At 35.5% G+C, this 25,321-nt stretch overlaps 1 protein-coding gene across 3 annotated transcripts in view; it reads right to left on the minus strand.

Annotated features, from left to right (window-relative positions):
* Nucleotides 1-262: 262 nt before the first annotated feature.
* Nucleotides 263-25,321, minus strand: part of CDH9 (cadherin 9) — a 70,501-nt gene continuing 45,442 nt past the window's right edge. The window contains exons 4-11 of one of the 3 annotated variants that reach the window (XM_068197374.1): nt 22,903-23,070; nt 19,004-19,191; nt 17,443-17,615; nt 16,029-16,165; nt 14,477-14,598; nt 4,318-4,435; nt 3,980-4,231; nt 263-1,250 (exon numbers count right to left, since the gene is read on the minus strand). In XM_068197374.1, the coding sequence (XP_068053475.1) occupies nt 763-1,250; nt 3,980-4,231; nt 4,318-4,435; nt 14,477-14,598; nt 16,029-16,165; nt 17,443-17,615; nt 19,004-19,191; nt 22,903-23,070 (1,646 nt within the window). In that variant the 3' untranslated portion in view covers nt 263-762. Of the gene's footprint in view, nt 1,251-3,979; nt 4,232-4,317; nt 4,436-5,037; nt 5,402-14,476; nt 14,599-16,028; nt 16,166-17,442; nt 17,697-19,003; nt 19,192-22,902; nt 23,071-25,321 lie in introns of those variants that run through there. The other 2 variants (XM_068197364.1, XM_068197385.1) reach the window with 2 other exon arrangements.

Genomic DNA, 25,321 nt, shown 5'->3' on the forward strand with positions numbered 1-25,321 from the left:
TGTATTATGCCATGTAGCAATACACATTGCAAGTCAGAGTGCATTTATTTATAATCACTTTTTCAAAATAACTTTTTCTGTTTTCTACACTGCATTCTCATTACAGAACCCTATCTCCATATCATTCTTGCACAGTACATTGCAGCCACTTATCTGATATAAGAAGATGCATTCAAAAATGAAGTATTGCACAATACAAAATTTCCTTTGTTCAGAAAGATTGGACAGTTCTTTATGATTGACAAAGTACATGAGTAAGTAGTCTTTTTATAAATTCTAATTTATTTAATAAAAATACAAAAATATAAATATACATATATAAAAATATCAGGATGAATCAACACACAGACATTTTTAACTCAATAAATATGGCAGTAATATTAATCTTTTTTAAGTATATTTTTGAGATTAAGTTACAATGCAGATGCACACTATCCAACATAGTAGGAAAAGTAAAGCAAAACAATTTAAAAATATGGAGTTTCCATGTCATTATCAAAGGCACAAAAAGCCTTTTATTATCTTTCCATTCCCTATAAAACCCTTTAATCAGAAGTTTCTAGGCAGAGAGGTTATAGTGTTTTTTAAAATCTCAATTGTTCATATTCATTCACGTTGACCTATTGATTAAGCAAACCCTTACTAAGACAACACCTATTTTTTGTAAATTTTTTATTCCCAAGTATGAGAGTAGGCCACTTTATTTATCTAGGAACATAGACATGAATTCCACTAACACTGACCAGGTCACAGATTATTTTCTCAGTCTCGATCACTGTCGTCTCCACCATACATATCTGCTAGTTTTTTAAACCGAGGTCCCCAGTCACTGAGGTAATCATAGTCTTGGTTGCCTTCTGTGGTAAGTGACTCCAGGGAGCTGAGTGAATTTGCTACGGAATCATTTCCTTCATAGGCATATGTTGCTAATGAATCATAAGGAGGGGCAGCTGGGTCTGAATCATTTTCCTTTAACCTTCTATGAATAAAATCTTGGACATCAATGTTTTCCCAAAGAGGTGCAGTCCGCCTTATCTGAAATATTGTTTCTGGGATAACATCTCTTCTCATCTTACTTTCCTCCCTTGCTTCTGGATTTCTCAGTGTGCCAATGTCAAAAGCCTGGGTGTCTTCTTCCCCACCTCCTTCATCATTGTAGGTCACAATATTGTCCCGAACATCATCTTTTGAGATGATCAAGGGTTCTTTCTTCCTCTGTCTCTTGAGAGCCGTAAACAAGACAACTAATACTAAAAGGAAACAAAAAGTGAATGAATAAATGGATTGTTAGAAAGCAAATAAATGAGGAAAAAATTTACCTCATCTTTCTACCTAGAAAGGTTTTAAGGCTGGAATGGGATTTTTAGTAGAAATGTAGTGATAAAATATATATCCAAGTTAATAAGGGAAAGTATTAATGATTTGATAACAATCATAAACTTTCTATTTTTTTTAAACCTATGGGAGAAATTATCAAAATATTTTATATTTTAAATAAGTTTGTAACTAAGCTGAAGGTGAAAAGTAAACAATACCATACAATATTATCCTCCTAAGGTTTGATTTTGATTTTAATTTTGTAAGTACCAACTTTCTGGCAGTCACTAAGGGTCCTTTCATCAAATGTAGTTGAATCTCCTTGGCAGAAGTTATTCACACTCTTGAAAGCTAATGATTTAGGTATTCCCAAGTGTCTAATTCACTTCTGAATACGGTATCTACAGGTCCCTCTGAAAATAAGAACCTGAAGACCTTAAGCTATCAATATAATTGACAAAACTACTTTTGCTTCAATGACTGTGAGAATTGAATCCAGTCTTTGTTACTAAATGTTTCTTTTGAAAAAACATGATCCCTTTAGTTTATGAAGCACTAGTAGAATAACTCTTTCTTCTGAAGAGGTAAGGATGGATACAAAAATGAAGCTCTATAAGGGGAGATAAAATAATGAAGTTAGGATTTTTTAAATGCATTCTGGTATCTAAATGCTATTGATTTCAGTAGTAATTCAATGCTTAAACGCATGTAAAAATCTGACTCTCTCTCCAGTAGATGGAGTAAATAAGAGAGGCCAGAAAGACCATCTGTCAATGAGACATAACAGTGATTGCTGAACCATAAATTACGACAGTGCTGAATGGTTTAATTGTGTCCTAGGAGCTAAGTTTTTACTCTGAATCACCTGAGTACTGGTGAATATAAGCTAAGATTTGACATGCTGGAGGTAGGGAGAGGGGAATAGAGGTCTTCCACATGCCATGATATTATGTTGGGAAGATAAAATTAATAAAAATATGTTCCTTTCTGTATTGATTGGGTTTTGTTCCTTGTACCTGTAGAGAGGCCCTTCTTTTCATAATGCTAGATGAGAAACTACACACTTTAGTAAGTTTAAGAACTCCATGTAGGAGAAAAGGGCAGATCACTGAGAGGTTATTATGAAGTGTCTTTCACAGACTGATACTTAATTTGTCCCACCTATATTGGGCATGTTGATGCCAGTTTACTATTATAACACACTACCTTGTTGAAAATTAAAGAATTTGCTGAGTATCACACTAGCTGTAGACTAAAGATTCTGTTTAGATACTCTACAGTCACATGTTTTGTTGACTTCATATATGTCAGCAGTGCTAAGCAGAGCAGGGCCTCTAACCCTGGGGCTGAGACACAAGTGTCATACTTGTTCTGCACAGCAATGGTCCCTGATCCTCTTCTGAGTCTTGTATTGCTGTGGCCCTAAGGCACATCTAACTTCAATAAGTTCAAAGTTTAGTGCAGATTTGTTCAATCTGTACTAAAGCACTGCAGCCAATCAGAGCAATGATTTCATTCTGAGTAAGGGCATGTGTTTCATGCTCCATTTTTTCCTGCTCTTGTTGGGGAGTACAGGATGGCTTTAAAGATGCAGAGCTTGTTGACGAGATTATAAGAACTATGCAAGGTGAAGAGCTAGGTCTTGTAGAGCTTGAACCATAATTTTCTCTTGAGAATGGTGCTTTTCAAATTCTGCCTCTCGGCAGACTATCAGCAGATTCCCTGACTATGCCTGGGCAACAGCTTGGGGAATCCAAGAGGCCTGATTCTGAAACCAGGCCAAATGCAATGCCTGAATCTAAGTAGTTTATCAGTTTATTAGAACTCAAGTATTCCCCTTCCCTTAAGCACAGTACAGATACAGTTTATAGATATTGCCCTTCTTCTAATACCTATAGCAAATATTAGGAGGATCACAGAGTTATGTTGAATCCAGGGTAAAAGCTGAAAAAAAATATATATCCCCTTATAATTATATAAACTAAGACCTGTCGCTTCCCACTGACCCCTTGGCAAGCTATGTTTGCTAGGATAGGTGGAAAAAAGAGGTTTTCTGCAAAGTTTTACTGGAAAGTAGAGGTGATGACACATTTCTTGCAAAACATGCAAGTTGAAATTTTTATGTTCTTAACACCAGATAATGAGCTAACATTTATTCTACTTCCTTCATATGCAATCACATCTTTCTAATGCTTCTACCTTCCAAACACTCATCTGACTTCTGTTCTCATACTTATTTAATCAGCAGTTCTCACTATCACTTGCAAGAAGTTGAATTTTTTTTATCCTATGTTTTTGAGCTAAATATTTTCCGAACAGGAAAAACCCAAATCTTTCATCAATCAATAGCTAATATAATTCATAACATTGTTGCAAAACTTAGCTCAGCTTCAGAAATATGATTTTAAAGTTCTGGATCTAAATGAAGATCTGATTATGGTATGAACATTACTCAAATGAGCATGGTAACTAAAACTGACCCTATATTTTCAATTGTATTTAATCCAAATAGCACAGTCTCACTCTTCTCACACAATCTTCTAAAGAGTAATGATGATATTTTTCTGCAGGGTCACATGAATAAAGGTTTTAAGACTATCAGGACTCTTGAAGTGACTAGATCTTTGTCTGGTCAAGTAAACATTTCATCACAGGTACCTACTTAGCAGGATAATGATGCAGAGGAGAATGGCCACCAGTGCCCCTGTGCTAAGGCCGGCAGGGAGCAGCAAGGCCTCGGCGCTGCAGGACTGCATGTTCCCCCGGCTGTCACAGGCACACACCCGGATGGTCAGTGTGCCCGTGCTGCTCTGGACTGGGTAGTCATTGTCAAATATTATGATTGGCAGAAGATAGGTACTCGTCTTACTACGGCTGTAGCCATTTCTTCTAGTCATAATTCCTGCTGTGTTATCTAGAATGGAAACACAGACTCAGTAAATGTTTCTGAATTAAGTTTTATGTGATATTGAGGAGGGGGGTGTTTGGATCAGCAGTTACCTTTGTTGTCTATAACAGAGAAGTTTGGATGAACAGCAAATTCTGGCACCAATTCAAAGAAAAATTTGTGTCCTCGAGGAGGCTGATCTTTGTCAATTGCACTCACAGTCTGTATGAGCTATAAAAAAAAAGAGTATTTCATGCTATTTTAGAAATCTTGTGTTTCAATTCTCTGCTTTTCATGTCCCATAAAAATCCAATGAATCTCTATCTGAAGACAAAAACTGATGTCCTAAGCCAAATGTTTCCCACATAAATACAGTAGAGCTTACAGTAAACAAATTATTTTATGGTTTAAACACATAACAAAGGAGGAAAAAGGGTCCAGTCCACACTGCAGAACAACCATGGGCTTTGATTTGTACTCAGTATCTTGCAGTGATACAGAAACATTTGCCCTTCTGAATAAGCCATAAACCTCCTGTGGCTTCATGTAGCAATGACAGACAGTGCTGTGTAAACCAGTTGTTAAGTGGGTCTAATTCTCAATCCACCTCATCTGCTCCTGGCGATAAATTGGAGTACTGCACTGGCAGGATTCTCGATTCTCCTGGGGTAATAAAAAGAGAAGCTTTACTCCTTCCTAAATTGAAACCTCTGGCTGTGGAACTTAATAGCTGCCCTAACAAGGCCACTCAAGCCCAGCTGGGAAGGAGTGATAATAGTGCCAGAATAGGGTCAGAGCAGAGTGGGCTGAAAAAAGAGAGGCTTCAGCAGTACATCTGGATTGTATAAGCTTTCCTGTTGCATCAAAACGTGCAAACGTGTGTACTCATGTTTATGTAGACACACATAAATGCTAAAAATTTGACTATTTTTTTATTCTATCTGCTGGTGGACTGACAGAGAGAGGCTAAAGGAAACAACTGCAGAACTGAGGAAGGAAAAGTTACCTAGGAACAACTGTGGTTTATGAATTGACTTGCAACATTTAACATCATGCCACACTGCGTGAGTCACAGTAACTCCAGAAAGCTCTGTGAGTGGCTGTTCTGTCATTTGCCCTACCTGGTGGGTGTCACCAGAGAGTAAACCATAGTCCACCTTGGCTTGCAAGAACAGGTTTGCATTCAATCACAAGATTACAAAACTGGTGGTGCAAAAATAGGAGTCTCAACTGAGGATGCTATATCTCAATACAGGTGCATTTCTATGGAACTTAAAGGAAGAATATGTTCAGCAGCCAGACATTTTTCTTTCAAAGCCAAGAGGAAGCCAATGACTGTCTTGAGTTTTTAGGTGTTTCCAGTGTTCAGAGTGTCTTGAAATCCCACAGATATCAAAGCCACTCGTTATCAAAGACTTTGTTTTTCCCTTATTTCCAGAGAAGGTGCAGCTTGACTTCTTCCAGAAATACAGTATTAATAAGTAGCACTAATATGATCTGTAAACTTTGTTCCACTCAGATAAGGAATTCCTTTTTCATATATACTGTCCCTGAACATTGGCCTTAATGGGATTTGAGGATACAGTTAAATTTTGGAAGGTATGTAGTATCTCACAGAATGAATCATTATACGAACGTGCTTTTTTGCTGTTATTATTCAGAATCTTACTACTGCTAGTGCTGTACTGCACCATGAATATTCAACCCATTTTTTCTAGTTAACTTTGGATAATTTGATAACAATTAATAGTATTGAATTATAATTTTAAAACCTCAAAACAAATAAACAAACCCAAAACATAACACGGAAACATTTGAGACGTCTGAGTTTAGCTCATTCAGTTTCCAACAGCCCCTTCTAAAACAAACATAAAATATTTTTTATAATTTATTTTTATTCTTCAGGTATATTGAGGAACTTGAATGGTAATTTGTAAACATCAGCCTTGCACAAAAGGATGTGTCTATGCTCAAAGCAGGATTATGAAGTTTTTTTAAGTGTTATTAGAATTTATATGTGGTAATAACTACATATAAAAATCTCTTCATTTTTAAAGCATTTAATGTTCATTAATCTTTCAATTAGACTTTTTATATAATTTTTAGTTGTTTCACAAGATTTGTCAAATCCTTGTTTATGGTGAAGTATCCTGTTTAGAGTGTTTCTAAATTGCAATTTAGAAATTGCTTTTGTTCAATTACTTTAGAAATTGCAATTGTTCAATTGCTTTTGTCTTTCCTGTAATCTGCCTCTGAGAGTGTTAGTACAGAAAGCAAGACCAGGACTGAGTTTTAGTTTTCCACAGTTTAAAAATATTGCTAAAAAAACCGCAAAACATTTTGAGTGGGCTAAGACACCAAATTTAAATGAGAAAATTTTCCTTTCACATTAGCACAAGTTTGAACTTACAGAAGAAATAGAAAAGTACCAGGGAGAAGAGATTTAGAATAAGTGACAACATTTGTGCAGTTTACAATTCCTTGCTGAAAAACTCAAGGAGAAAATATCCTGCTGTAATAACTATCAGAAACTGTAGTTGAGTATCTTGGGTCTTTTTGAGATGTAATCATTGGGTGTAAGATTTGAATCCCTTCATTTGCAAATCACATGGAGAAGCACAATTGTACCAGGCACAGAGGAACCTAATTACAACAAATAATTATTGTTGAGGGTAAGGCTGAAGAAGAAAAAAAGCCAAACCTCAGTACCTGATCTAACTATTTGCAACATAAAATGAGAACCAGCTGTTTGCCTACCAGAAAAAAAAGGGAGATTAAAAGAACAATGAAAAACCATGATTGCAGGTGAATTGTTCCAAATGATGAGCAGGTGAAAGGAAATTAGAAATCTTATCTAATTAAGTAAATTTCTTTTCAGTTATACAGCTGTAAATAAAAGACAATGATGTCAGTGATAATCACCACAGAAATGAAAATGATCTGGCTATTTTTAAATATCTCATTATATTAAGAAAAGTTAGTACTCTTTTGTGTACATTTTGTGATTTCATTTCAGAAATATATTCACCCATTTTGATGCACTTATGGACATTGAGTTATGATTACTCTTTATCAGGACTTGAGAGCAAGATATCTGATGCTGTAAGATTTATGATTGAGGAGTTATTTCAAGTAAATTACTTTTGCTCAAATATATTTCAAGCATATCAAGCTTAGAAAAAATAAAACCATTCTCATTATTTTCTTTCTTTCATACTTTCCCACATGAATGAGCACAGTTTAGGAAATACAGCAGTATTGTCACTATTTTGAGAGCTATGCATGTGCATAAGCATTTCTGTGTATTTTAAAAAACAGTGCCATACTCTCGAGTGGATCTTAATAGGTCAATTCAAGTTTTTAAGGGTCGCTTTTCTTTGAGGTAGTGAAAATTTAAGCATAAGCATTGACATGAAGTTTTCTCTTTTACATTCAAGACAAGGTGTTTGTAGCAGTTTGACAATGTTAAATGAGTAGCAAGAAGAATTATTCCAAATGGAAACATTTCTTAATGATCTTGGGACCAGTGCTGGTCCTAAGCTTTAGTAAACAGCTTTAGTAACAGTCCCACTAGTAAAACAGCTTTAGCCATACTGCTTACTAGTGCTCTGACAATGACTGGTGTCTTGGGACGGGTGTTCTTTAATATCCTTATACATTATATAGGCAGTGAGATCAAGTACGCCCTCAGCAAGTTTGCAGATGACACGAGGCTGAGTGGTGTGGTTGACACAACAGAAAGGAGGGATCCTGTCCAGAGAGACCTGGGAAATTGTGAGAAGTAGACATATGAGAATCTCACAAAGTTCAACAAGTCCAAGTATAAGGTGCTGCACCTGGGCCAGGGCAATCCTAGACAAGAGCATAGAATGGGAGAAGGTATCATTGACAGCAGCCTTTCAGAGAAGAGCATGAGGTTTCTGGTGGATGAAAAGCAGGACATGAGACAAAAATGTGTGCTCAGAGCTCAGAAGGCCAGCTGTGTCCTGGGCTGCATCAAAAGAGGAGTGGCCAGCAGGTCAAGGGAAGTGATTCTACTGCTCTACTCTTCCCTTGTGAGATCCCACCTGGAGTACTGAATTCAGGTCTGGAGTCCTAACCATAATGGAGATGTGGGCCTATTAGAGTGAGTCCAGTGTAGGGAAACAAAGATGGTTTAGGGGTATGGAGCATCTGTCCAGTAAAGACAGGCTGAGAGAGTTGGGGTTGTTCAATATGGAGAAGAGAAGACTCTAGAGAGATCTTATTGTCTGTCTCCAGTACTTTAAGAGCGCTTGTAAAAGAGTGGAAGATTGACTCCTTACACAGGCAGATGGGGATAGGACAAGGGGGAATGATTTTTAACTAAAAGAGGAAAGATTATGTTTAGATGTTAGAAAGGAATTCTTCATTCAAAGGATCATGAAACCAAGTTGCTTAGAGACACTGTGAATAATCCATCCCTGGAAGTGTGGCAAGCCAGGATGGATGGAGCCCTGAACAACCCAACCAGTCTAGTGGGTCACATTCCTGGCCATGGCCAAGGGGGTTGGAACAAGATGGTTTTTAAGGTCCTTTTCAATCCAAATCATTTTATGATTCCATGACTCTATTTATTTCTTTCATTATGAAGTCAGAGATTCTGCTAAAGTGTGTGGACCTATTTTCCACTGAAATATTTTTTTTTCAAACATGAAATATTTCAACTACAATCCTGTTTCATGTTGTTTGGTTTTTTTTGACCTTGATGCTGTGATTTTAGGACTTACACCGCAGTCAAAACTATCACTGTAGTTTATGTTCAGGCTATTTTATAGTTATTTGTACTCATGTCCGAAAAAGTGGTTGGGGGTGAGTGCACTGCCTAGAAACAGATTCCTTTTATGTATCTTATACATCCTTAGGCAAAGGCTGCTCTTCAAGTTGTCTTAAAGAGAGCAAGCAAGTAGAAGCTAGGTGGGGGAATTCTGAAATAGGAAGGGTCTCTGTGCACTTCAGAGCAAGCAGTTAGCATTCCGGAGGCTGCATTTGTATACACAGAGAGCTGCACAAGTAGAAGGCTTTGGTTGTAGGTGCAGCCTTGGGAATGCCTTTCAAAGAAATATAGGAACCATTAAAGCAAATGTTAAGCTTTATCAGCACAGAGATCAGCACCATCTGGATGCTTTTAAGACGGGCTTTTCAGTGTGTGCTGGCTCGGCACGTCATGCAAATTAATGGCTGTTGCACCTTGGATCCAGGGTGTACTCTTTAAAAACTGAAGCCACATGCTTTGAAAATTTCCTTGGAGAAACAAGAACGAGGTGAAGTCCATGGGTGGACACATGCAATATATTTTCAGGTTAAACATTTCTACTAATAGAACAAAAGCTGAGACAAATGGAATATTTACAAAGAATTCTGCTGCTACTTCTTTTCAAAGCAGTAATGTATTGGTGGTTGTTATTTTATTTCTAAACACCTTTCTTTTTCAAAATTCCTTCCTTCAAAATTCACTATAAATGGTGAAAAATAATGTCACTTTCACAAAAAATTTAAAGATGGTCTGTGTTGTAGATCTCCTTTCTGAAGTTTAAATACAGCATGATTACCATATAGCATAAAAATTGTACTTCCAATCATAAAGACTATTGGAGAAAGGTATTGTTAGTGTAGAGATACAACAACTGATGAATTTTTGTTTTTTCTGTGTGTAACAGAAGAGCAGAGCAGGCCTTTAATCCACTTGAAGCATTTGGGCTTTCATTTTTTGTTATATCATGCTCTTACTTAAACCTCGTTGTTGTGCAACACAGAAATAGACTTAAAAGTATCACTAAGCACTTGAGGAAGGAATGTCTAGGAAATGTTAGTGTTTATTTTTGTCTAACATTTTTTAAGTGGTACAGAAAAGAACAGAACAAGTTCTGTACCTCAAAGCACTGGCTTTCTTGAAAGTTATTGAACTTGTTTAGTGCTGCAAGTGTTTCTCTAGGAAACTGGAAAGACCTCACCACTTTGTCTGCAATAAACTATGGGGAAAAAAATCCTGTGAGAGAAACTATGTAATGCAATCAAGAGAACAATATGTGCAAATGTTACAGGGAAATGATGGAAGAACAGATTTTTTCTCCTATCCTTTCTTCCTCTTACCCCTTTTCCTGCCTGTATGATCTGGTAGGGTCAATCACTATCTAACCTTGAATGTATTGCTAACAGCAAGCGTAAATATACAGGATGAAGGCTATGTAAAAGACATGATGATATGGCCCATAGGAGTGTTTCAAAATCAATCCAGCTGTCAGTGGATGTCCATCTTGTCATTATGCGGCTTGAGTGATCACACTTGTACAGACACAATTCTAAGCTATACCCCTGTAAGGTGCTAGCTGCAGAAAACAGGCTCCATCACACATGTGCAAGCTTGAATAGATGCCTGCCACTTAACAAAACTTCGCATTCAGTAATGCAAAGCAGTTTGGTTTCCAGATCTTGGCTCTATTCCACAAATGTGTTGGCAGTTTTAAGCAGGACTGAATGCTTATCAAAAGTTGGAAAACTCTCACTTCAATTCTGACTTAAAAAGACAGACTGTTAACATGGGTCTCTTACTAAAATAAGCTAAAAGGTGTCTACCTAGTGAAGCAGCTACAATGTATTTAAAATGATGACTGATAATTAGCAATGCTCCCTTGAGAATAAAGTGATCTCTCTCTGCTTTATTTTAAAAAGAGAGGGAGGGTATAGAGAGTAATGAGAAGAAAAATTAGCCAGGTCTCTGAAGAAGGAAACAAACTTTCTACTTTCTGATGTCTGAAAGTGTGTGAATGGCAGGAAAGAATATTGCATCAGAGGGGAAAAATAGTGACCCAGGTTGTTTTCTTGATGGGTGTTGAAATTAGCTAAATTTTTGCCAACAATAAACTTTGCAATATACTATGGAGCTAAGTTTTTACCAACAAGTTGTTCAGCTAAATCAGTCTCCTTCTCAAGTGTATCTTCCTGGTTTCCATGGAGAGTACTCATCCTCTAATCCAGCTAAAAAAACCCAATTAATTCCTGTGACAAGGGCATGAGAGAACTTGTACCAAAGCCTTCCCTACAACAGTCCTTGGGGTTTCAAGATTAAGGGTTTCTAAACTGCACGAGAGGAAGACTGCTTCCTACTTTTCTTTAGCATGTGTACTAGCCAATGGAATGAGTTTCTCATGGTGACAAATGTGTTTCAGCCTAATGAACATAGATTTTTATTAACCTTTTGTGATAAAGTTTCTCCCCAGTCATACCAGTGTTGTTAGGAGACAAAAGAGTAGGAGAAACTCTGTAAGATTTTCTTTCCTCTGACCCTCCTAAAGCTATCTGAAAACCATGAGTGAAGCCTCTAATATCTGTTGATGCTGAGACTAAGTAATGTTGCTTGGTAGCAGAGAAAAATATTTGATCAGTCTGATGCTTCCTGATGCATCTGAGACTTAGCAGTGTGACTAGTAACTTGTCCTGATTAAAAAAAAAAAATTAACTAAATATATTTATCTTCTCAGTCTGATTCTTTTGTTATGGTACCAGATGTAGAAGCAGCACTGTGATGTATCAAGAAGCAATAATGATTATAATAAAAAAGCTGGTTTAGGGAATCTCTAAAATAGGTTGGAGTAGTACTAAATGTACACGTTGCTATTTTTGTTGTATTATACAGGGACTGCTGGACATGAGCAATACAGGTTCTCTGGAACTTAGCACACTTGGTCAAAAAATTCAAGTTCAAATTTCTATATTCATTGCTATTTTAAGCACCAAAATAAAAGTACTCTCATGTATTGAAGGTAGTCTCTCTTCTGAAATACTAAGTCAATTACATGTAAATGTCCAGATACGAACTCAGGTGCCTTTTTTGAAGACCCCAGCTGTTAACAAATAGACAACAAAAACGGATCTCTCAATTTTCTGTAGCTACACTTGGTGCATACTGTGATTTTAGTATTTTGTAGGTTTTTTCAATGAGGGAAAATAATTGCTGAAATTACACTGGTAAATTAGATGTGTAGGAGATCTGGAAAGCAACATGCATACCTATCTAATGGGTCTCTGACATATCTGTTATTAGGTAAGCACAGAATTTACCAGAAAGATTAATGATATTTCATATATTCATAGATATTTCACCAAGTGTGCTAGACTAGATGGAAATTGGATTAAGGAAATTGACAGCCAATATGCCTGGATTGAACTTCTTCAAATATATGACAAAACCTGTATTTGCTGGTTGGCAAAATTGCACAAGATTAATTTCAATTAGATCTTAATTTCTAAGCTTTTGAACCTTTCTTTGTGTTATGCAAATAAAATACATGACTCACTTTTCTACCAGTCATGACACTGAGATTTTAAGATTTATGTACCTCAATTTTGTGCAATGAGACATTGTTACACTAACAGAATCTAGATTCTACGGCAGCTGTTTGAACTTAATGACTAGAATTATCTGAATATATTCGGCATGAAAAAAAAACAGCTTACAAGTCATAAAGTAAAACTCTATGGGTCAAATAGCCAAAAGCTTGGAGAATTTTTATACCTTCTGTAAGGCTTGAACTATGTTTTTAAGTGGCAATTTATGTTACTGGTTAAGACAGGATGATGTTATTATAAACCTTAGTTGTTGTGAAAAGCATTCTTTTTTCATTTTTCTGGTATGATAATTCCTTCCACTATTTTAATTTAATTCATCACTTCCTTTGATGTGTATATTTATCTATTTATATCATTTACATGAAAAATAGTAAAACCTTCTTTAAAAAAGAATGAAAAATTTGTCAAATACCTCTTCAAAGGGAAGTGATTTTTTAAATCAAAGTATCGTCTTCCATCCTAACCTATTTTGCCTGAATTCTGATATTATGTCTAATGAATGAAAAATGAATACAATCTTATTCACTCTCCCAACAAACTATTGTATCCACTTTTTCTCTCTTATTTTTTTTCTTCTACCTGTTAAACAATGCATAAAACATCACTTGAATTGGATCTGAATTGAGCAAGAACACAGGTTCTTCCTCTGCATAGAGTTCTGCAATATTTGAAGAGCTAAACTCATCTCACGTAGCATCTATGCTACTTTTGGTGAAGCCCCTGTGACTTAAATAAACACTGAGCAGAAAATCAGGTAGAACATGAGCATCGTTCCTGATGCGTATCCATATCACTCATCGTTGTAAAATCTTTGAATATTGCATAGTCACTGTGCTCTAAAGTAAAACAAAATATTATACATGTTATACATATAATTTCCATATATTTTCTGTGAAGCCAGACAGTTTTGGCTGGATGATGACAGCCTAAAGCTAGTGAGACCTGAGGATAGATCTAAGCTGTTCTTAGGGCTTCATCCTGTCTTGTTGCTCCTAGACTAGGAACCCACTCATGTTTGTGCTAGTGAAAATAATGATCTCAACATTTTTCTTCCAGTCAAAAATTAATCAGTCTAGAGAAGAGGATCATGCATGGTCTCAGGTGCATTTTGGAGAGATAATCTTAAAGTACCCTATCTGCTACTAAATCCGGTTATTTTGTAAATACATAAAAAAAAATCTTTCTTAACAAGATTTAAAACTGAAAGACTGACTGGCATTAACATAAATAGATGATGTTGTAATGGCAGCAATATTAAGACATTTTTGTAATATGCTGGCTCTGAGTTCTGTTGGTTTATCTACTTAGTCAAATCCAAATGATCACTTTGTTTTATCTTCAATTTTTTTCTTGTCTCTTAGAATTTTACAGAATTCTGAGGTAGTTTAGAAAGGGATATACATGACCATTGACCAGACTCGACTCAATACCAGACTGAGTTTTAGCCTACAATGGAAACAGTTGCATTGCCCTTTATTTTTGAAAAAGTTTGGCTTACACCTCTTCTTAACCGAGACATAATAAAGATTTTCCTGCGTCACGTACTTGAAGGTGTTGCTACATTAACTAAGATAATGATAAAAATCCAGAAATAAATGGAATTACTGTACAGCATAAAGCATTTGGTAGCATTATGCAAAACAATTTCTGAAAAATATTTTTTGATATTAGAAATTAAAAACCACATTAAAGTATAATTTTTTATTATATCCTATGCTAATCTATAGGATATTATCTGTCATCTTTTATGTACTTTTTTGTATCAACTTCTATTTTCTGCAGAAGATAGGAAATGAAGAGGCTGGGTTAGTCCACTTCTGTTCAAACTAATATGTTGAAATCTTCATGATGGCACTGCAGGATAGTTTCCTTTCAAGTTTTTTGGTAATATAAGTATTGGTTTACCTGTCCTGCTTTTGCATTTTCACAAACAAATGTTTCATAGTAGTTGGCAAACTCTGGTGCATGATCATTTATGTCTAAAATCCGTATGAAGACAGGTATCTGGCTACTTTGTTTGGGATTATCTGAAAAAAAAAATATTACAATACAAAGAGATATGTATATGAGAATAATCCAATATTTTTTTTTCCGATATTAGAAATGTTCAGTTTTCTTGATTATACTAAAACAATTATATTTCATTTTTTGATGAAATATATATATTCATTTTTTTGATTTTTTCATTTTGATGACATAAATTACATATACATGAAAGTCCTATTTATAATTGAAACACATTTTTCTATTATTTTATATATATATATACATAGGTATATATAATATAAAGTATGCTTAAATTCATTTGCATTAAAAACAGGGAACTGAGTTGTTATGGGGGTGTATTCTTTATATCAGTTCAGCAAATAATTCATTGCAAAAGTCATTCCATGAGGCTGAGCTGTTAAGAACATTTGCCTTTTCAAATCAATAAAGCAGTAAGAGTGTCAGTGAACAACACTACCACCAAAAGCACACACAAACACAAAACCAAAAAAACCCAAACCAAAATTTTCCTTTCTCCCCTAACTGTAAAAACCAAAAAATTATAATGATATATGCAGGATATGATCGTCATTCATTCTTCACAAACCTCCAAACTCAAGGTATTGACAGAGAGGATTCTCAAACTATGCATATTGAAAATGTAGAACATGTTTGACCAAACAATGAAAAGCATTTAAGAAGAAAAGATAAAAAACATAAATTTTTCTGAAAATGGAGATATGATTCATCTCTCCATATTAGCCAACTCTCAGACTCTTAAGCTCATTGACTCCAGGGGAATCTTTAGGAGAATAAAGGAAGGCAGAAAGTTTTTCACTAAAATCAGTCTGTTTCCCCCTTTGATGACTGTTGCCTCAGAAAAAAGGTAGGCAAGACACATCCATGCCTGAAAATATCTAACAGAATAGTAGAGAATCCAGGTGAAAGACTAAGTCCAGCGTTTGCTTCAGATTTGGAGGGCAAAAAATTTCCCTAGTCTTGACTTCAAACAAAGCCATTTTCTGAGATATGTTAAATCCATTGAGGTAAAGCATAATTTTTTCCCACTTACAGAGGTTATTCTGACAATGTATTTGTATGTCAGGGACATTTTTTTCTCCCCTGCCCCCAAGGATTTTCCCAAAGACTTAGTTTGGGATAGAGCCAGTGCATCAAACCTGCACCATATTATTTGATGTAAATTCTCAAGGAACCAGCTAACTTATCTAATGTATATTGTATATGGTTTTGTTGAGCCTGAGAGTTCCTAAATATCTCTGTAAAAAATGGGCAAAATATATCTTAAAATAATACATAGGACTTTTATATGCGTGTTTAAAGATGTCTTGTCTACCAATAACATCTGGATAAGGGCAAAACTAATGAAACAAGATAAGTCATAGAAACTATAGAATTTAATTCTTTTCTCAGGTCAAATATTCTTCTCAGATAAATTCTATCTTTATCTTACTGATTTCAGTTGCTATGACAGTGATATTGTGCCAGGGAGTTTCTTCTCGGTCAAGTGGCTTCGAGAGGAATAAGGATCCATTTCCTGTATAGATGTTGAATATTCGGTCAAGGTCAGTGTGTCGATCTACAGAATATCTGTCAAGATACAGTAAAATTGAGCATCACAATCTCCCACTGCAGTCTCCAGTTTAGCTCACAACCACCTCTAAAAGTTTTCCAGTTTTACCTGTGCTTAATCAAGATTGTTTTCTTTACAATTAACCTAAGCTTTCCCATAACTACCTGTATGCTACAAATACTTAGAAACAATTTTAAGACTAGTGAGGAAGATGAAGGGCAAATTATTATGTGAGTGGTTTTTAGATTGATAACTGAAACTACATTTTAGCTCATAATGTGAATTTTGGAATAATAACTAAAAGTTAACTTTTTTAGATAAGATTTTTTGCAAATTAATTGTTTCTTAGAGAACTCTGTCACCAAAGGACACATATTGCAGACACAAGGAAGTATCAATTAAAAAAATCTATTTTTGAGATGTCAAAACGACCACAAAATTTGAGAGAAAAAACTTTCAATCAGTTGTTCTTTAAGATGAAATTTCTTAAAATCCTGTTTTGTGATACTTGCTTTTGCTTTGTTCTTACCCAGCAAGGAAAAACTTGGTTTACAGCTGTTTTTTAATCAGTCTAGTAGCTAGCAGTTATTATCAGGTTAAATTGAGATTTTATACATATTTTATTTAAAAATATTTTAATTTCCTCCTCCTCTCACACCTCCTACCTAAATACATACTGCTGCAGGACATAGAAAGCTTTTTCAGAAATGCAAAGATCAATTTTCATAATCACTTGCATGATAAATAGACAAATTTAGGTGCTGTGCTTGTCACTGCAGATAATAATAGCAGATTGGTAACAATTACAGCAATTTCACAACACTGAACTCTTACTTCTAACTGTTATTACTTTCTTGCAATGATTTCTTATTCAATATACTGTGATCATTAAATAGTTAAGCTATGGAACATGGATGTTATGTACAGAAGCGTGACTGTTATCAAGCATCAGGGAGCACAGAATACACAATTTTGAATGTTTTAGATGGTATAAAAGAATCATTTTATGAACAGCTTGGTGAAATTACTAGGACATGCTGGCAATTAAATGCTGAATCCCCTTTCTTTTTACCTGGTGCCTGTAGACTGTTCTTAAAAAGCCTTCTCTGCACCGCTCATTGTGCTAATTTTGTTTGCCTTTGCAAGCTCACATAGATATTTCTCTTGGACACTTTCCAACAGCCCCCGTGTGCTTAATTACTCAAACAGCCTATTTCTACCTTGCACTCTCATTGTTCTCTGTGCATGAGATTTGACCCACATCTAAAGAATTTTATATTGTATAATGGCTTACTTTATTGCATTCTTTGCCATATCTGGGTCTTGGGCTACAACCTGCCCAATAATGCTTCCTTCCTTGGCATCTTCATCTACCTCTATTAAATACCAGGGTCTGCTGAACACTGGAGGTTCATCAATGTCTTCAACAGAAATTTTGACAAAAGCAGTGTCTTTGAATGGCCCCAGCTGAAGAAAACGAGGATCAGGATGAGTGTTGCTTGCTTCTACTTTTAGTGTGTATAACACCTTGTTTTCAAAATCCAGATGCTGAGGAGCAAATAATAAAAATAACAAAGAAAATTACATCACTTTACAAAAAGTGTGAGTAAGTTTTACAATCTGAATTAAAAGGTAAAACATTTTTAGGAGCAACAGCTCAAAAGTTTAATCCATCTTGCGGAAGACGGATTATATTAGATCTTATTCTAAACATTAAAATTAAGGATTATTATAGGATAGCAAGGCAGTTATGATCCCTCTGCCTATTAATTATTAAGGTTCCTGAAAAAAACAGGAGGTTTTGACCTATATAAAAATAAAAAGATAGAAACTGGGAGGTTTTACTCAGTCCACAACAAGGAGTTGTGTAAAGTCATATTTGTCTCATCCCATTGGCAGTAAAAAGAACAATTATTCCAATTCTAAATGCTCTCTATCCTAATTATCTTTTCTTTACTTTCTTTTACCCATTACCATCTACCCTTGCCTGTTTGGCACTAGGAACAAATGAGTCTTGTCCCTGGTCTCTGTGTTCCTCAGTAAAAAGAAGATCTGTAAAGTTTGATTTTCAATCCATGTGACATTTACATCATGCATATCCATATATGTATATGTAGGTACATGTTCATACATACATATACATAAACAAGTATATCTGTTTCCAAACACGTTTATACATTGGTATTTTACTTATAGGTAGTCATCTATTAATGTTACTGATATATTTAATAACACTAGAATCAAAAAGAGTGTTCAGAGTTTAAGAGGCTGAATTCTGAAAAGCAATCAATTAATTTGTTGGACATGGCAGTTTGAATTAAATTTCTGTGAATATCTTTGCTCTTTGAAATTTCACTGACATCATATGTAACAACTGAAGTATCACCAAGACTGGACTTAAACCAAGACAGATTTTAGGAACTGGAGATAACTGGCTGTAGAACAGATTAGAGAGGGAGAGTTTAGTATTGGATGTGCAAATTCATCAAGCTCCAGGTAAGCCTACCACTCTTGTAAGTCTTAGCACAGCAATCAGCTGATAAACCCCACTGTGAACTGAACCTCTCCAAGTTTTCACAGCCCTAATTTGAAAGTACTGTGTGTGAGAGTCTATATATTGAACAGACAGCAGCCCCTGAAATATTGCTTTATGTGAAGTGACATGCCAGTAAATTTCCCTTGAGACTTGAAAATAACAGATACCTGCTGAAGAAAGAGAAGAACAAAACTAATACAACAGCTCCTTGGCAGCCTGACCCCTTGTGAGATCTACCCTCCCTTTCCCTGGAAAGAGAAAAATAACCTTAACACCTGAAGAGCTAAGTACATATAAAAGAGAGGGAGAAAAAGTAAACCTTTTTGACAGTTATAATCCCTTCCTGTGTGTCCTTGTCAGTGATGATATCAAACATGTCTGATCCATCCCCATTGGAGATGCTATACTCAATCTCTGCATTTTCTCCCACATCGGGGTCATTGGCTTTAATTCTGCCAAGAGGAGTCCCAGGTGGTGCAGATTCAGGAGAGCTGAACTGGTAGGAGCCTAGAAGAGCAAAATCAAGCATTTATTGGTTTGAGAAACAATTTTTTCTGTATAAAAAGTATCTTCAATTTCACCTAGATTTTTTAAAGTAACTTGATGTTCCAAATACTGTAAGAAAAATGCTGCTAGTCATCACATTAAACTTTAAAACAGGATTCGGAATTGATTAACAAACTGTCAAAAAAAATCAAGCTATTCTTCAAAGTCATATAATACTGTGCTTCTTTGGTTTTTTTTTCTTCAGTTTTAAGGGAAAAAAGTGCTAAACAGTAAGGTACCAGTTCTTACCCTGATTATTAGTGCTATATATTTTTTTTTCTCTAGAAATTTTCCTAGATATATTTTGAAATAGGAAAGGATTTTTTTGTTCTCTCAAGGTTGTTCTCAAACAAGGGTTGTAGAAATAAGTGAGGATTTTGGAGAGAGACTAAAATAGAATAGCCTTTTCTTTTAATTCCTTTGAAATATATTGCAGTAAGTGTTCTGTTTTAAAATAATAAATTCATCTGTTATTGATAATATAGGTTAAGGAGTCATGGTAAAGGGCATTTGGATACATGTTCATGTTAATTGCTATTGCTATTTTTATAATCAGAGTCTTCTAGAAAGAAATCTGAATACACAGACCCTTTATTCTTGCTTGTATGTATGAAAAGTGAATTCACACATTTTCTGACAACATTTAAAAAAGAATCTAATTTTAAAGACATGTTGTAGCAGAAAAACTATTAATCAGATGGATTTCTTTACCAGGAAGAAGCAGAAATGGAAGATGTTTCCTCACTAGCAAGACAAAAAAATTTTCTAATTCGGTATTTTCTATTATTTGCTTCCAAGAAAATGTAAAAAAATCCAAACACATCTGATGGATTCAGATTTTGCTCATAATGTGTCAGAATCTGATGTTTCTTTTGATCTGTTTTTTCATGTAAATTCATATTACTTTACTGAGTGAAATAGTAGCATTGGAAAAATACCTTAAAAATCGGACAAAATTATCACCTAATAAAGTGTACAACCTTTATTCAAAGGATCCGAAGAGGACACATACAAATTTTGTTGACTTGTAGTAAAGTACAGTCAACTCTGTTGCAACAATCCTATTTCCTCTATTTACGTGCCCTTTTAAGACACCTAAAGGATCCTGATCTGATTCATTTAATACAAGGAATATATCAAAATTCTAAGTGCAGAATGAGTTTCTATCCCCAGTTGTAAAGACTAAGTACAAAAGAGAGTTCCAGAAAATACCTTATATTTATATAAACGTATAGCAAATTGGAAGCTAATGCCTGATGCTAAATTGTGATTGCTGTTAAAAATTCAAGGTTGTAAGTGAAAACTCAGCAGTAGCCTGTTTGTCTGCAATCCACACAGAATAAAATGTATATTGCTCCCTCAAACCAGTCTGCAAATGGGATGAAAGGTAGGATTCCTGGCAGCTAAACCACGAGTTTCAAGCCTTGAACCCTTGACAAATTCTAGGGTTTTGCAGCTGAGCCAGACCTACCATAGGAACAGATTCCGTCATGTAACTTATTTCTCCTTCCAGATAAATACCTCCCTTCAGTGCTTTTTTGTTTGAAAGCATTCCTATTTTTGTGGTGCTCTGTGAATGCTACACATTTCAGCATGTGAGATGGCTATTTGGTTTAGAGCTCAGTAGAATTCAAAATGTGTAAAGATGTCATTATAGTTCCATCTTAATTCCATTTAGACCTATGTCTTCTAATTTTTCACAACTACTTTTAGAAAACAAAACAAAACAGAAAATGCTTCTTCTTGATGCCGTCTGAACAACCACTATTTCACAGTGCCATTTTACTTTCTCCATTAAGAAATTAATTTTTGGCTCTTAAATACATTGATATCACTTGGTGTTGCTTGCAACTGCTGTTCACCCTCTACTTCCTGCAACAATTTTACTTATTGTTGCTTCACATAAGAGAAAATGGAAGACAAATGTTTTCATAAAAAGCAAACTTCCAGAACAGATAGTTTTTTGAATGTGTACCCCTCTTCATAACTACCTAAGAAGAAATAAAATCTGCCTGATATATCTATTTCTTTGATTTCCTAGAAAGTATTAAAAACCACCCTGCTGAGGAGAAAGAAAATACGAGGGAAAAGATCATGAGCACAACTGAAACTGCAGGATCAGAAGATCCCACAGCAGGCCTTCTGTAGGCCACACAATGTGTTTCAGTGATGTTCAAAATAGAATACTAGGGGGAACATTGTATGAGGCATCAAATTGTGTAAATTTCTTTAAAAAGTACCCATCCCAAAGTTTATTGAAATAATCAGAAAAACTTTCATAGACTTGAGCCTTCAGTTAATTTTGAAAGAAAAAACATCATGAAGAACACAGGCTAAGAGGACTGGAAACCTTAAATTATTTTGCAGTTCTATATGTTCTTCATCCTTTCTTTTATCTTATTTTATTTTATTCAACAGTGAGGATTGCAATGCAATGTACCACCATAAATTATAGTTTAGGTTCCAGAACTCATATTTGCCAAAATATTATAGGCTGCATCATGCTATACATTTTTATAAAGTATCCCCTCATGAAGTCGAACAAGAAGTTTGATTAAAAATTGATGTTTGAATTTACCATGTGAAGGTTATTCTCTTCAAGTGAACTCTGAATGTGAATGGAAATTATATTTCTTTATGAGGGTTGCAGTACTTCCCCTCCTCTCTCTTCTTTTAAAGCAATGTGTTATCATGGATAGAGATTAAAACAGTAATTTATAATTCCAAAGACCCATTCTTCCATGGTGTCAGTTTTCCAATATTTTTTTTTAAATCTGCTCTATGTTGAACAGTTTGTACTATTCTGGGTGTACTTACTGCCATGGTACTGAAGTGCTTTTTAAGTCCAGGAGAGCATTTTATAAATCAGCTCTCTTTGTTCAGTCCTTAGTGGATCTGTAAAGAGAGCCAGGTCTCTCATCATTGTGAACAAGCAATTCAAATTTTATTATGTGGACACTTTCTGGTAGGCACTGAACTGAGGCTGTAAATTTCTCCTATTTGCAGCCTATCAAACAGTTATCAGACACTGACTGTAACATCATGAGATTGGATTTAAACACTGACCTAGAATAAAAAGATCTGTAGGGTATTATTCAAGCTTTCTGTGTTGTGCAGCTTTCTGCTATTTGCTATTTTTTTCTTCTACAGAGATTTTTTAAAAAACCTTATTTTGTTGTGTCAGACTGGCCTAGATTATCAAAATCATTCAAGAACTGAACACAGATTACTAGTACCGAAACCAAATGTTTAGACTGCCAGCAGAACAAATGACCTGATCAACAATGCCTGTGCAAGTCAAAACATTAGAAAAACTGCAACGTCTTTACTTGCTTCAACAAACAGAACTAAAAGTATTTCCAAGAACAGATCCTTATATTGTGTTGTTAACTTCCTCTAAAGTCCCTTCAGTTGGCCTAAATTATTGTTACAGTTTATATTTCTATAAGCAGAGTACGAATGAGAAGTTTATCATTCCAACAAATAATTTGATATTAAAAAAATGTAGGCAGAGATTCCAATTTGCCTTGGAATGATGCAAAATAAAGAGACACAGCAGTGGGAAAGTACTACAAAAACAGTGATTTAAAAAAAACCCTTCCAGATAGCCAAAGCAAACCAGCTGATTTTTGATAGGTTCTTTTGAAAACCAAACTATTAGACGTTCCATACTCTGGGGGAAGCGAGGTGGATTGTCGTTGACATCAGTCAGTGTGATGTTCACGGTGGTGGTTCCTGATAGTCCTCCCATCTGGCCTCCCATGTCTTTAGCCTGGATGACCACTTGGTATTGCTCCCTGTTTTCTCTGCTCATGTCTGGTAAAGCAGTCTTGATTATGCCTTGAAGGAGTGAAAAAAAAAAAGGAGAGACAGAGTGGTGAAGCACCATCCACTATAATCTCAGAGCTTTTAAATGGATTCATGTCACACACACTGTGCAGATGATAATCCATAGCAATCACTGTGGTGTTATATTTTAGTTAAATGGTATACTCTGTCTCACCCCTCAAAAATGTATGGCTTATTCCACGCCTGTGATCCTCCCCTGCAGTATCATGTGTCTGTAATCCCATTGGCCCAATCTGTTCCGCGCCCACTTTGAATCTCCCTGTTCAGTGTGCCAGGGGGATGTTTCTCTCTCTCTTCACCGGCTCTCCTGGCTGGTGCTCTCTCAGCCCCTCTCTCCCCCTCCCCTTTTCCCCCTCACTCCCCTTCCCCCCCTCTCCCTCAGAAACCATGCACCCCCAATAAACCCTCATCTAATGAGCACCCTCAGAAGCCGTGTGGAGTCTCCTTGCCTGCCTGCTGCTGCCACCAGCGAACTCACAGGCTAGGGGGGCCCCCCCGGGGACACCCCCTGGGGGTCCCTCCCCCCCCAAAATGCGCCACTACAAATCACATCTTGTATACTGCAATAAGCCTTTCAATCTATGGATGTTTTAACATGATTTTAAGAAAAAAAGACAAAAAAATGTAACAGACATATTATTCATTGTTTTTGTTTTGCTAAATCAATTTGATTATTCTTTTAATGACAAAAATATCAATATGTTCATTGTATTAATAAAATTTTTCAGTTTCTATCCCCGGTTATTATTTGCTATATTGTGTAATCTCCAGCCCTGGTGACATTTTGATATTATAGCACAAGGCTGAACTCTTAACATATCAAGGATTCATTATTCTGGGCTGTAATAGATCATTGATTTTAATGCTCAGTGATGTCCTGTAAGTCATCTGGGGCTACAGGTAAAAAAAGAATTGGACAAGAGTCTAAAATTAGTTTAGAAAAATATTTTTGAGGTGTTCAGTTTGAAGGATTTCAGAACTGTAATTTGAATGTCTCAGACACTTTCACAGTACACAAAAAAAATAGAGGTCTCAGGTGAGAAAACCAAAAGTGGTGCTGTACGCCACTTTTCATTAAAGTTCCTTTTAGACAACCAAGCAAAGATTTTTATTTTTATTTTTATTTTTATTTTTTTTAAATTTATTTTTATTTTTATTTTATTTTTATTTTTATTTTTATTTTTATTTAGAAGAGTGGTGGCTTTTTAAATCTGGAGTGAGCAGAGCTTTCTCTTGTGAAGTGAGAAATTTTAAGCATAGTGTCCTTTTCTGTTTAGAAGATTCACATCCCTGCCTTTTCTTTCTCAGAAGAAGGCTTTCATTATAGGCTCAGTTTGATAATACACAAAAAGAAGGGCAACCCTGGAAAATTTATACTTCTAGAAAGTGAGTGAAATAAAGAAAAAACCTTTGCAGCTTAGTGGTTATGACATTTATGTCTGAGCCAGGATTACCAGATTCTGATTATCATACCTAGGCTTGTTAATACATGTAACATAAAAAAGCAAATTGGATTAAAATGAAAAAAATAATCCCTGAATCAAAGATGAGAGTGGGTGTTTCCCTTACTGTCTGCCTGCCTAAACACCTGCTGCCATCAGTTATTGCCCATGTGGTATTGGTCTTGTTTCCCTGCTCATGCCTGGTAATGATGTTTGAGTAGGGGACTGGAGAAAAGAGAAAAAAAAAAAGAGAGAAATTGAAAAAAGGAGGGAAATCCAAACACTTTTATCCAATGCAAAATCATTATGCTCCCTTTTAAAATTGTAGCCTTGTGATTAATTATCTTTTGCTGTAACTTTGTATAACTTTGTATAACTTTGCTGTATTTAGAAAAAAACCAAATTGTTTCAACAGAAAGTTAGCCATCATCTGAGTACTCTCAATGAATTAGGAACTTCAGGGATTTTGGGAAGAGTTGCACTTAAATTCTCAGTTAGCAAAATTAGAATAATTATGATAACATGCAAGAAAAGGTAATGCAGTGCCTACTGAGTCTTGGGTGCCTTAGGATCAGATATCTGGAAGAGAGGAGTTTCTGGTGGCATCTTTCTTTTCTGAACCCTAATTTTGAGTCACGGATATCCAAAATTCATGCTTTGTTTTTTTTTTTTTTTTGGCTTGTGTTTGTCTCTTATCCAAATTCTTGCTTAACAGTGAAAAAGGCTTAAACTCATTCTTTCCAGCTTGAAAGAATTAATGATACTTGCTTCAGTTCTCATAACTCTTTGAATCATAATGC

This window comes from Anomalospiza imberbis, chromosome 1 (genome assembly GCF_031753505.1).
Source record: "Anomalospiza imberbis isolate Cuckoo-Finch-1a 21T00152 chromosome 1, ASM3175350v1, whole genome shotgun sequence".
Taxonomy (NCBI): Eukaryota; Metazoa; Chordata; class Aves; order Passeriformes; family Viduidae; genus Anomalospiza; species Anomalospiza imberbis.